Genomic DNA, 13651 nt, shown 5'->3' on the forward strand with positions numbered 1-13651 from the left:
AAAAAAAAACAACGAGAAATTTAAATACGATATGGACAAATCAGGCGTATGGCGGAGAGTTGATTTGATAGAATTTAAAGAATTTAAAGAATCCGATATTGAGCTTAAGGAGTAGATATCATTTCGATTTTTACAAAGGACACCAAATGTTTTGAAAAGCTCGTAACTGTATCTACATTGGCCCAGCTTTATGACTATGAAGTTTCCAGAGAAACGGTTCGGAACATTGAAATTTATTCGATCGGATTGATACTACCATTTATTAACTTAAGGGAACGCCAAGGATAAAGCCGATTTTCTCAACTGGCAGTAAGACTAAGAAAAGCAAGCTATTTTCATACGAAGGCAACGAAACAAGCTGTCAACCAACTAACCAAAATTCCCAAGGATAAAGGGAAACAATTGGTTTTGAACGAATTCTTTTGAATCTGCATAGCATCGATAAGCAATAAACCACACACCAGAGACATATTCAAATATTGGCCTCACTAAGCTCATGTATAGCCTTTTTTAATAAAACGATCGTCAAATCCTTTCGAACGCCGTTCACGGCAACGTTGAAAATTCAATGCGCAGCTTAGAATATAGGCTACGCTCGAATGAAACTCCCTAATCCATGAATGTTTATCACAATACATTAACAATTAGAGCTTTTTCGATCTATATGCGTTGATATCCAAACAATAGACCGACGTGGTCCAAATTCGATAAGGACAATTTCTTTGTCAATTTACATTTATTAAACAATTTTTATTATGAAATATTGAGAATTACATCTTTTTGCCATATAAAGGGTCAGTTTTCATAAGTCGAAATTTGCTAAATATAGACCATTTGAGTATCTTCCAACATGAGAGCTTTCATGAGAATTATGCATGAACCTTGAAAATAGTGTATAATTTTTAATGCATTGTTAATTAAGCGAACTGATGGTGTGGGATATGAAATGGTCGGCCTTGTCCGACTATAACTTCCTTACTAGTTTTAGGTGCAAATGGGCATATATTCATTGCGTCCTTCCACTCGTAAAAGTTTAGAACAGGATAAAGAATAAGTAAGTGCCCGCAGTGCAGGCTTTAACAAGGCGCGGCTTAATCATTTTTAAGCAATACCTTTGGTCACTGCTTAAATACAGCGAGAGATTTCTAGTTCAACTTTAATGGCAAGCTATCGAAATTCGAGCTAAGACGAAAAGCTTTGTATTACATCTAATTATATTTTATTGATGCTAATGATGATTCAGGAGATTTCAGCTAAATATATATATATATAGTTGGTCTCTGAAGGCTTCTATGGTAGCTTTATTCTTTTAGTTTAGTTGTCTTTACATTTAATCTGTTCACGATATGAGAACACAAAATTTTTACCCTGACATCACTATTTTTTTATTTATTTATTTTTTATTTTCTTATAAATATGGGCACATTGCATAGGCAGATGTGTGTGTGTGTGTGTGTGTGTGTGCGTGTATATGTGAATATGTTTATAGGTAAATAATTGTGTGTATTATTCCATTTTGGTAATGGCTTTTATGAGCGTATTCGTAGCTGAAGTAAGTGCCTGATGGCTGTAAAGTGAATTAAGCAGTAGAAGCATATGGAGGGCTCTGTCTGTCACTGCTCTTTGGCTGAGAAAAGTGCAAACAAATTTACACACAAACCCATGTGCCTATATATTCATATCGTTATAATTGTGTACACATTTACGCATACACGCGCGCGCTGATCTACAAGCACAGGGAACAACACACATTGGTTTTTTTTTTTTTCTATTTATTTATGTATATAGTATATAGTATTGTTGTTGTTGTATGTGTATGAAAACAACGTCATCGTCATCATTGTCATTACGTTTTTATTGTTGCTGTTATTATAGTCGTCAACGTCGTCGTCATCGTCGTTGTTGTCGTTGCCGTCGTTGCCGTCGTCGCCGTCGTATTCAAGTGACTGCCTTCATTTGTAGAGTTTTATGGTTGGGTGGCGGGTATTTTTTTATGAAAGTATCAAATTACGATGCCTTATTTTTGTTGCTCTCATTATTGTTGTTATTGTTGTTGTTATTATTATTATTATTTTTGCATTTGCTGTTGGAAATGTGCGTACATTTTTTTTCTTTTTTTCTTTTCTTTTCTCCTTGTCATTATGAGTTTTAGTTATGTCGTTAAAGTTGTTTTTCGGAGAGTATTTCTTTTTCATTTTTCTTCAATTTTTCCTAAATTCTCTCATTTATTCGTTTTGTACATTTGTCCTTTGCCTTTTACTTCTTTTCCGATTCTCGATATCGTCGTCACTCCCAGTGTTAATTTTGATGATGTTTTCATCATGCATGGAATTCTTTTTTTTTTTCCTTTTTTTTTTTTTGTTTTTGTTTTGAAACAAAAAAAGAACCTGCAGAGTTTTATTGATGCCTTACATATAGGCGCGATGGGTGATGGGATTCACGTACAAATGGAATGACAAAATGAACATACTTCCAGTTGACAATGTGATGGCTGGTGAAAATCAATCATTAAATGAAAAATGACTTTATTTCAATGTAATTATAAGAAGAAACAAAAGGTGCCGGTGCTATTTTTATTAATGAACGTAAGAGAGAACGTAAGAGAACAAGTAAGGCATTCCAAGAGATTTCAAACACTATATATATGTAGATATATATTTTTGTTGTTTCCTCAATTGATCTTTTTTAAAAAAAAAAAGCAAAAGTATTTGATTTAAATTTTTCTTATTTATAAATAAATATTTTCGCTTTGATACTATTCCTTTTAACTGTACAACAGTTATGTATGTATAGATAACATTTATTGTTTTTATTGCTTTTTTTTTCATCTTTTTATTTTTTATTTTTTTTATGCCAACGCACAATAATAACGTTAAAGCTGTTCATTCAAAACACTTTTTTATGGCTTCGTTGTGTTCTGCTTTCTATTGCTTTTATATTACGGGTTTTCATTGAGCTCAAGTCAATAAGTCAGTCAAATCAAGTTGAAGTTCATGGTGTGAGCTTAAAATATTTTAATCCGATTTTTTTTTTCCCCCATTTTCTTTACTTTCCCTATTCAAATGGATGACGGAAACTAATTTCTTGGTAAAAAGGGCAAGAGTTTTGATCAAATATGAGCTCGAGAAATATTCGAACGCTACATAATGTTGCATTTTATAATCGTAAATAATTACATGTATGATCGTGGTTACGAAACTATTTTCGTGGTAAAAAGGACAAGGAATCTTGATCAAAAATCTGCTATCTGAAAATATTCTAACCCTATGTAATGTTGCATCTTATAATCGTAAAGGATCGCCTGCAAGATCTTAGTTGGGAAACTGTTTTCTTGGTAAAAAGACCAAAAATGTTGATCATTTTGATCTTAGTTAGGCAACTATCATGATAATAATCTTAGCCGATATAACTAAAGCCACGAAGTTAATCAACCTCAAGGTACTTGGCCGCATGAAATATTACACGAGGACTTCCATTAGGATTTGTCCAGAACACGAGAGGAATCCAATAAGAATATTATATATATATATATATATATATATATATATATCTGTATGTGTATGAAATATAGTGTTATTCCTTATATTTTGGCTAGAAGTAGGAGTAATTTTTTTTTTTAGCACATCGTCAATTATAACCTTCGCATTAAAAACAAGTATTCCTAGATTTTGTAAAAGTTTTATGACCTGCAGCCTTGGCAAGGAGCCATATTAAAGCCTATTGAAGAAGTTTTTTAAGTTTTCTCTATTCTAGACTCTTCACGGATGTTATTTTAAATTTCGCGCCATTTTTGATCGTTTTCAAAGCTTCGTCCCTTAACAAATCGCTTAGTTTTTATGCGGTGTCATTTTTTATTACACATAAGACTATCGTAAAAATATTTTGAACGAATGAGAAGGATGACACTTATCCGTCTGATTACCTAACCAACCAGGGTTGTCGTGTCCTGACCTCAGAAAACAAAACCGAAGAAGTTGACTAATCTCTACAATCATAATTAATGACGGTTTGAATGTCATAATTAAGCGATGTATAGCATTATCAAACGATCTTGGCCGACTATGGAATAATGGCTTTATTGTATGAAAAGTTATAAGGAACTCCTTTTCTGGACGATTTTACATGCAGTAGTAGTAGTAATAGTAGAGTATGATTAAAGACCGTTTCCAATAGGTTAATTTTAACTGAAAGTTGCAATTAACAACAGATTTTCCAACTGCCACTCTTAACTGGAGGTTACATTATTTGCTTCTCATCAACATATATATACTTTGCTAATTGTTAGCTGGATTATCGTGATCTAAATTTTGCTGCGAATATTAGTCATATGATTTACCAGTTAGTAATAGATAAATAGAAGCGCTCTTACAGTTAAATTTAAATATCAGTTGGACGATAGCTGAATATCATGAAATAAAATTGGGCTTAAACGAAAGTTAAAGTTAAGTAACTGAAAGTTATTTCTTTATTTATTAGCGAAGGAACATATATTTTGCAGCAATTTAGATTAGATTAGATTTATTTAACTTTCATTCTTATTGCAAGCGGGCCTAACCTAGTTTACCTAGTCAACTATTGTCGATTTTAAGAAAAACTCCTGAGGAGACATAGAAAAATCGCCTTTATATATGAAGCACCGTAGAGACACATATTGGACTTGCGACCATTAACCGAAATAATTATAATAGTATAAAAGGAGATTTCGTTTAATAGCTTTACAAAACTATATAAAGATATCTTGTATTTATAACCTAGAAGGTAATGTAATTTCAGAAGTAGAAATAAAAAGAATTACGCATGCGTCGTCGAACTCAGCAAAGCATCAGCCTAAGGTGAAACTTCTCAAGCGGCATTGATGCCAATTAATATCTCAATCAAATAAAAGAAATGAAGGGACGCCTTCTTTAAACATAAGTAGAATTACTGGTTAGTTAACATACGAAATCCAGCGGGATGTGTTTGGAAAATAGATGTAAATTAAGTAAGGAACTTCAGAAAAGCTTTGCTTATATAATAATGAGATGAATCTAATCAAAAGGAAAAACTATAAAAAAAAATTTTCCTCACACGATATCTTCAACCATATCCTTGTCTTATCATTACACAAACGCAAGTAGCAAAATGTCCACAGATTGAATCTCTATAGTAAATCATTTCTTCTTCAATTTTTAAAAGAAAAAATGATGATTGTTTTCAACGAAAAGAATGCTATATATATATATATATATATATATATATGCTCGATCGACCACCCAATTAGTTGAGTTTCACGAAAATCTATTTTTTCCTCTTGAAGATTAAATACCTTTTATAGATCTTTTATAAATTTAATATGACATAAATAAGTTATCTACTTAATTCGTGTTTTTTTATTAGCGACAACATTAAAGGTCTATTAATTTGATCGTTCCTTTGGTAAGGCCATTTGAATCCATCATAATATATATATATATATATATATATATGTATTTAGTGAATGCGATATTTCAAGCTAACGCCTAAGCAAGCCTAAGCAAAGCTCTCTAATATCGAATTTAATCGAACGGGTTACATTTCATTGCTGGACTTTAGTAAGTGAAACTTTATATATAACTGTATCTGGTCACAAAATTTCAAAGACTTGGTCGGCTTTAATGCAAAGATGATTATATCCTCCATTGTTATTCCCAAGGAAGAGGGCTTAAAACTTCGATTTAGTAAACGCTGTTCAAATGCAACGCATACACATTACCACCCTCATCATAATGTTGTTAACCGATTAAAAATGATGCGTACTTAAGATTCGTATTAAAGCGAGTAAAGCCTTTTTAATTTTTTCTTAAAATTTTTAATAAATGTCTTTTTCGCATACACACACACATACGCATAAATGCCGAATCATATGTACATATATATATATATGTAAGATTGGTTTTTATGACATACTTGTCACTTTATAAAACTTGTCCTTGGACTTTGTATTACTGTTGCTGCTCTTACTGCTTGTTCTTCGTTGTTGTTTGTGTTACAGTAAAACATTTAAGATTATGTTTTACAGCCTTATACGTATATGCAAATGAGCATACATACATACATATAAATGTGCGCATACAAATGCATAGATGTAAGCTTGAAGGCTTTGAGAAAAAATCATATATATATATATATATATATATATAACAGAAGTTTTCTATTTATCAGAAAAATTGTTAGCTGGTTTAAGTCTTCACTTGATTTTCTAGTAATCTAGTATTGACAGATAGAAGTTTACAATACAATCTCCTTCTCCTCTTAAATTGACTGGGAACTGCATAAATTAATTAACTAAAATCTTCTTTTGCACGAACAAATCAATTCTATATCTTGGACTTGCATTACATGTTGAAGTGCGAGTGTAATATACTTGAGTCCAAAGAACGTTAAGAAGGAGTCCCTAAGCATTGTTTAACGTTGTTAGGTTACGAGAGCCATCTTCAAGCTAAAGCTTAAAGAAATGAGCCTCTTACCAGGGCAAAAATTTACATCATCCCATTTTGATTTTTCACTAGGAAAGGGAAAGGACTTCAAGACGTCGCTCATCAAAAGCCGAAGAAATCAAAGGGAAAGAAAGAAACATATCGTTAACGCAATACATGAGGGCGTCGATGACGGCCCGGGTTTGTTTTTCTCCTGATTAGGTCTCGTTCTTAGCAACGAAGCATTTCAGAAGATCCCAAGGCTTGTCAAAAAGTTTTTAAAAACACGTCTGCTGTTTTCTTAGCGAATTTCACAACCAAACTTGTTATGAACGCTATTATTGTTAAGAGCAAACTTCATCATGCTGATATATAAATATTGGTTTTAGGTTTTCCTTTCTTTTTTGTATCTTTTCTTTTTTTTTTTTTTTACTTCTTAAGTCTTCTTCTTTTTCCACAGCACATCATTGATTATGTTTGTTTATATAGTATGCACGCTCACAGAGGCATATCCACACACATGTGTACATGTTTTTTTTTTTTTTTTTTTTTTATAATTTTTTTTTTTTTGTTATTTAAAATTTTTTTTTTTTTTTTAAAAAACAAAAAAAAAAAAAAGATGAAAAAAATAAAAAAACGTCACAAGAAGTTTGTGATCGCCTTGGAGAGAATCTTAGTCAAACATTATTTCAAATAACTACATTTAAGTCCCAAAAATTTACTTTTGTAGTTAAGCCGCTAGGGATCAGTCCCTCGCTAAACTTTCAAAATTTTATCTTTGTGCTTGTAATATAATGCCCACAAAATTATATATAATTTTAATCAGATCTGTCTGCTTGACCCTTTTCGATTATTGAATTGAGACATCAATTTCAAGCTGACTGATGTACTGCTGATAGGCGCAATTTGCTTACTATTCCGTACTGAGTAAGTTGCAAAACTTACATCACTTAAAAATTATAGCGTGTATCGATCTTAAATTCAAACGATAAGCTGGATTTACGCAGCTATGGAAAATCGGGAAAACTTACAGGCGTTGAGAGATATTCCTCCAAAATTTGGTAAAAATCTTCTCTAAGATCTAGTGAAAGGTCAATACGAAACAGTTCCACTGAACCAGGTCATGCATTTGCTTTTAGGAAAATATTTTGTCAAATGATTTGGATAATCTGCAGTTAAACCGAAATCCAAGATATGTTGTCAGGCAAAGAAATAACTCTTAGTCCGAGTCTACACTTTATATTCCGATCTAATATTAATGAAAATAGTGTCACCTTAAATTTTATTTCCCTTTTTTCTGCGTAAGCGTAAATGATTGGCTACTTAATTAAGGAAGAAATAAAATGCGCGTAAATAAATTCGTAACAGATCCAACGTTCTTGAACTGCAAAAAATCTCGTATAGTTAAGGTGACCAAAATTTTTTTGATAAACAAAAAAAACACACACTTATAATGGTAACCTTTGATTGCTTTTTAGGTTTCAAGTTCAGGTCATCATGAAATTTTTAGACTTTTCAGTCACGCAATCTACTTCTTTTATAAATACTTCTTCCAGCAGTGAAGAAGCGGTATGAAAAAGAACAAAATTGTATACAACACAAAAAAAAAAAGATAAAAGAAGTAAAAAAATTATATTCGGCGGGGGCCGAATTTCGCATACCCACTATTAAGCTTTTCGCATTCTACTCTCCAAGTTCTTTCATTTGAAATTCATATCGCTGGTATTATGAATCACCGGCAACTGTAATTATACGGCGTTGTGCAGAAAATCTCTGTATTTCATAGAGATGCGAAAATTTTTGCAATACAACATTATGGGTTTATTACCTCCTTGTAAACCAACATAAGTATTTGCCAAAGACAAATTGTTAGTGTATTAGACAAGTTACAAAACATTGAGCTTAAACTTCTCAACGAGCGGTCTTTCGCGATTAGTCTAAAATTTCAACGAAACATTTTTTTTAAGTCATGAAGTTTTCCACATATTCCATAAAGCCCAACACATTAATTATTAAGTCAAAAGAAATATTTCTTTTTCCCAAACATTTGCCCTTAAAGATATGCTGCATTTATTTTATTCGACCAGTATTCCTTTTTAAAGCTTTACTTTTTATTCTCACCACGGGGAGATGGGGGTATAATCATTTTGTATGTAGGAACCAAAAGGAAGCTTCAGATATCCTATTCTTGATCAGTGTGAAAGCCTGAGTTGATTTACCCATGTCTGTCCGTCCATATGTCTGTGTGGTGTGTGTTTTTGGCCCTCTCCTGATCGCAGAAAGGAAGATATCGACTTAAAATTTGGTAGAACCATTGCAAGTTTTCGCACGCAGGTTGGTATTGAAAATGGGCTAAATTGGACAGAGCAGAATCCCCCAATGGAGCGTAAACTGAACGCAGCTCAGTTTTTTCTAATAGAAATTTTTGAATTATTAGGGTTAGAAGACTAAAACCTTCCACATTTGGTTTGTGAGACACTTTACCCTCTAGATCCGAAAATGGAACCAATTGACCGTGTTCACACAAAGTTAGGAATAATTAAATTTAATTTTTTCCACTTTTTTTTGAGATTTAATGCTTATTTATCATAAGGCAGACACTCCTCAATTGAAGATATATATTATCTGCCCAAAAATGGGTTCATTTCAAAATGAATATGGTAGATACCGCAATTAATTTTTTCTTAATAACATCAGCGATATGGGTAAGAAATGAAATAACTTGGAGAGTAGAATGCGAAAAGCTTAGGGGTGGGTATGCGAGATTCGGCTTCTGCCGAATATAGCTTTCTGACTTGTTTTTTTTTTTTAATGTAAAGAGGGCATTGGTGCATTTTATAATATTTTTTTAAATTTTTTGAATATGTTTGGGTGGATGTTCTATTCGAAAATAATATCTATTAAATTAACGGCAATTTTAAACGTACGCAAGTTCGAACGTAGCCACTAATAATCTTTAAATGGTATTCGTGTACTATACAAGAATGCTCGCCTTCGTATTTTCAAAACTCCATTAAAAGTTAATTGAAATAAATTTAGGAAATAGGTAATAAGAACTTAAGCATCACAAGTTACTTCGCTCTGCAGCACATTTTTCTTTTTTTTTTCTAATATATGTAAACGCAGATGTTTTTTTAAGAGTGGAAAAAATATTTCCTATTTATTAAAAAAACAACATTTAAATAAATATTTGAAAGGCTTTCACGAAACACATTATGAAGAAAATCGAATGTCCTTACAAAGCAATCCATTGGGTATTTAAGTGAGGACATGATAAACAGACATAACTAAGACAATGGCAAGCGACACTTGAACGGTCGTTAAACGTAGCGTTCTGCCAAGAAAATTAATCCTTTTCCAAATATAGCAAAGGATGTCCTTGACCAAAAGAAAGCAAAAAAGACGGTCTAACGAATTGATATATTCTTGAAGTGTTCGGTTTAAGTCAGCTTGTAATACTTAAGGCGATTATTTTAAAAAATTAATTATGATAACTGCACTAGTGATAATAATATAGGCAGCAGTAGCTAGTTAGTGAGCTCGTCGTCTGACGCTTTCGATACTGGCTTACCACACCTCTGAGGTAAAAATCAACTTAATGCCCATAAAAAATACCACCAATGCTAACAACTAAGATCCATAGCATTTCATGCGGAGTCAAAATTGCGTAATAAGTTGCTTGATGATCTTGAAATCACCCCATCTTGACATCAACTAACTGACGAAGTTCACACAAAGCATAATGTGAAAAAAGATTATTAAACGATTTATTCAACCATTAGCCAAAATGTGTTTTTTCAATATGCCTACGACCTATGATTATCACTGAATTGCAATAATAGTGAAAATAGTACGGCATAGTTGCGTAATAAATCGTTTTTAAATTTGATGACTGATGTGAAAACACCGATATACATATATCTTAGCTTAACACTCGAGAAGGCAAAAATTATTTCAAAATATTATGAAAAATTTGAAAAAATCCTTAAAAATTAAATATATATACATTTAACCGTTGTTATTATGCATGCACCTATGTACATACACATATATATGCAATTTGGAACCATATGTTACAATGACAAATGTTTTTATTTCATTAAGCATCAAAAATAACATTTGAAGAATAAAAAAAAAAAAATAAAATAAATAAATAAATAAACTATGCATCTATACATACATACATGCATGTGTATATATAAATAAATATTTTTTTTGGCAAATTTTCTACTCAAATCTCAATGCAATCTATATATTTTGTAATACTATTTTTAAAGAAAAAAAAAAAAAAACATAATATTTAAGATAAAAAAAAAAAATTATCCAAAAGTCATAACGAAAAAGAAGAGAAATCCAAGTACTAGTGTGACTTAAAAGTATATTTTTGAATATCTTCAAGTTTTTTTACACTGTTACTTACTCTTTATGTTCGGCCGCTCGATCTCGTTGACGTCGATTTTTAAACCAATTAGAGACCTGCAAGATTGTTAAAAAGAAACTAAGTATTGCGCAGTTTTTTTATTTTTACAATTTTAAGAAAATAATTTCCTATTAAATTAATTTATTAATTTATAATTTAAGTTTTTATATTCAAACTTACTACACCACTGCACAGAGCAGAGGGATATATTAATTTCGACATGGTACTTGTAGTTACTGAAAACAATTTGAAAACTTCTTACATTCTTTTTCAATTTGATCTTTGGAATATTAATATTTTAGGGTTCGTCCGTACGTCCGTCCATCCGCCCGGCCGTTTATCTTTTATCTATCATTAGAGAAGAGCTTGATACCTATATTCTATTATAACTTTCATTTCGTAGATCGACAAGACCATCTTATGTCTTAGACGACGAAAATTCATAAAAAGTTTAAAGGTAACTTCTTGACTATTACAAGATGGTGCTGCGCTAAGGCAAATTGTTAGTCGAAGTGTTCTCATCGCTTGGTCTACACATCGTCTTAGTAAAGATAATATATTAAAATTAAATTGAATTGAAAATTTTAATAAGAATCTTTAGATGTTTCTTCGAGCAAATAAATTTAAAAAAAAATTTTTATTTAAATCGCGGACATTAGCAGTCGTTTCATGCTAATCCTATCATCATTTAAATATATATATATATATATAATAAGCAATTATGTACTAATTATTAAGATGAGCTAAAGATTTATGAAATTTGTAACTAAAATATTTTCATGACATAATTGGCTAAGAAATCATATTTCAAGGTCACGTTTTTTATGAAAAAAGACATATTGCTTTAAAATTCCACAAAGAATGGCATTAATAAAAAAGATACGAAAGATGAAAGAATGCTTTTCAGGTCGCAATGTTTTAATCAAAAAATATATGTGAAGAGAATTCGAATGTTGCGTAAACAATCAAAGACGAAAAAATAATGAATGAAGTCGTTGCGAAGAAAATTTTTCTTTTGAACCCTCGCGCACTATTCTAACTATTATTAGAATAAATATGTTAGTAATCTTTTTAACCGCGACGTATGATAAGGCAATGCACTCATTATCAATAAGGATTACTTACCTGCGTTGTTGTTAGACCTGTCGCCTCTGCTAGTTCACGTTTTTCTCGCGGTGATGGATAAGGATTGTGCGCATACCAGTCTCTTAAAACAGAACGTGATTTTTCCTAAAATAATAATTGTAAACACCAACAACAAAATAAATACATAAGCAAACAATTTAATACAAATTTCAATCAAAAGAAGCCTTTTTTTGTTTTTTTATTAAAAAACGTAAAAAAAAAAAAGGTAAGTAAACTCGAACTGTAACAATGAATTTACTAAAAACTTATTAAATAAACAGGCAAAAAGACTTATGGTTACAACAACAAAAACCATAGAAACCCAAAAAAAAAAAAAAAAACAAAAAAAAAAATAAAAAAAAAATTAATATAACAATTTTTGCTATCCATATGTACATCAACTTTTAATATATTGTCCTTACTAAGGCTTCAGTGTTAATGCATACTTATCACGTATAACTCACCTTGAAACAATAACTTGTTTCCTCACCATCCCAAATCGTCCTAGGCAGTGGAAATTTACGACGAACACGATATTTACCCACAGCACCGAGAGGTCTTCCTCGTAACTTTTCGGCTTCCACATAGTGAGCTGGGCTCCCCCGAAAATTAAAACAAGAAATTATTTCAATTTTTTTCTTTCTCTCTTTTTTCGTTCATTTGTGTATTTCATTCATTCATTTCTCGTTTTAGGGAATTTTTTTTCAAATCGCTTTTTGTAGGTTTCTTGCACTTTTTTTTTGTTTTTTTTGTTTTTCTTCTCACCTTTAAGCCATAGTGCTTGCAGCTTGGCATGATTATGCGGTGAGAATTGATGATGTTCGAGCAGTCGATATAATTCCTTGTATTGACCGCGATGGAATGCAACAACGGCTTTGGCTTTTAGCACAGATTCGTTCAGTTGCAATTTATCACATTGTGGTAATGACCATAAAAAGCGGCCCAGCCTTTCAATATTGCCGGCTTGTTGCAAGACCTTTAAATCATCAGAGCTTAATACCGACAAATGTAAAATGTATTTTAGTAACTTTTAACTCACCTCACAGACACAAGCAACTTGCTCTTGGGTAAAACCAAAACTAGGTAAGACTTCGCGAACGTTTGAACCATTACTGATACCGCCCGCACCTGTTGCGCTTATAATACCACTGCCGCTGCCCCCAATATTTGTACTGCTGCTGTTTTGGACGCTAAGAGACGTACTACCACCACCGCCGCCTATTCCGGAGCCATTGTGAGTCAACAAATCCAAATTATTATTGCTTGTGCTATTATTGTTATTGTTATTCGAGCTAGTCGCTGACGTTAGGCCGGTCGGGCTGTAAGGTGGCGTTTGCCGTGAACTTATGACCGCCGTATTAGCAGCAGCCAAATCATAAAAATCAGAGGCGGGATGTTGTAACATGATTGTGCTTTAAAAAATTTTTTCAAAATTTTCAGTAATTTAACATATTAAAAAACAATCTGGAAAAATACAAAAAGAAGAAGAAAAATTCATAAAATAATCGGATATTCTTATATATTTGTTCTGTTTTCTTTTGTTGTTGTTGTTGCTGTTTTTAACAATAATAATAATAAAAATATCTTAAATTACAAAAATAGACAAAATTTGTATACGTTTCAAATGCACATACGAGAAGGAATATATATATATATATATATATATATATAT

General features: G+C 31.7%; 1 protein-coding gene across 1 annotated transcript; it reads right to left on the reverse strand.

The window, feature by feature from the left end:
• Window positions 1-10850: 10850 nt before the first annotated feature.
• Window positions 10851-13440, reverse strand: LOC119635895 (protein sine oculis). The gene is made up of 5 exons (XM_038030922.1): window positions 13019-13440; window positions 12745-12955; window positions 12444-12571; window positions 11980-12084; window positions 10851-10910 (listed from the first exon to the last, which is right to left on the reverse strand). Exons 1-5 carry the CDS (start codon window positions 13382-13384, stop codon window positions 10851-10853), a joined length of 870 nt encoding a protein of 289 aa, XP_037886850.1. The 5' UTR covers window positions 13385-13440.
• Between the last annotated feature and the right edge of the window lie 211 nt (window positions 13441-13651).

The sequence above is a fragment of the Glossina fuscipes genome, unplaced genomic scaffold (genome assembly GCF_014805625.2).
Source record: "Glossina fuscipes isolate IAEA_lab_2018 unplaced genomic scaffold, Yale_Gfus_2 27, whole genome shotgun sequence".
NCBI classification, from domain to species: domain Eukaryota; kingdom Metazoa; phylum Arthropoda; class Insecta; order Diptera; family Glossinidae; genus Glossina; species Glossina fuscipes.

Coding starts and splice junctions, on each gene's coding strand:
- LOC119635895 (XM_038030922.1), bottom strand. CDS start 13,384: ATGTTACAACATCCCGCCTCTGATTTTTATGATTTGGCTGCTGCTAAT. Junction 12,956..13,018: donor AAGTTGCTTGTGTCTGTGAG/GTGAGTTAAAAG, acceptor GATGATTTAAAG/GTCTTGCAACAAGCCGGCAA. Junction 12,572..12,744: donor GCAAGCACTATGGCTTAAAG/GTGAGAAGAAAA, acceptor GGGGGAGCCCAG/CTCACTATGTGGAAGCCGAA.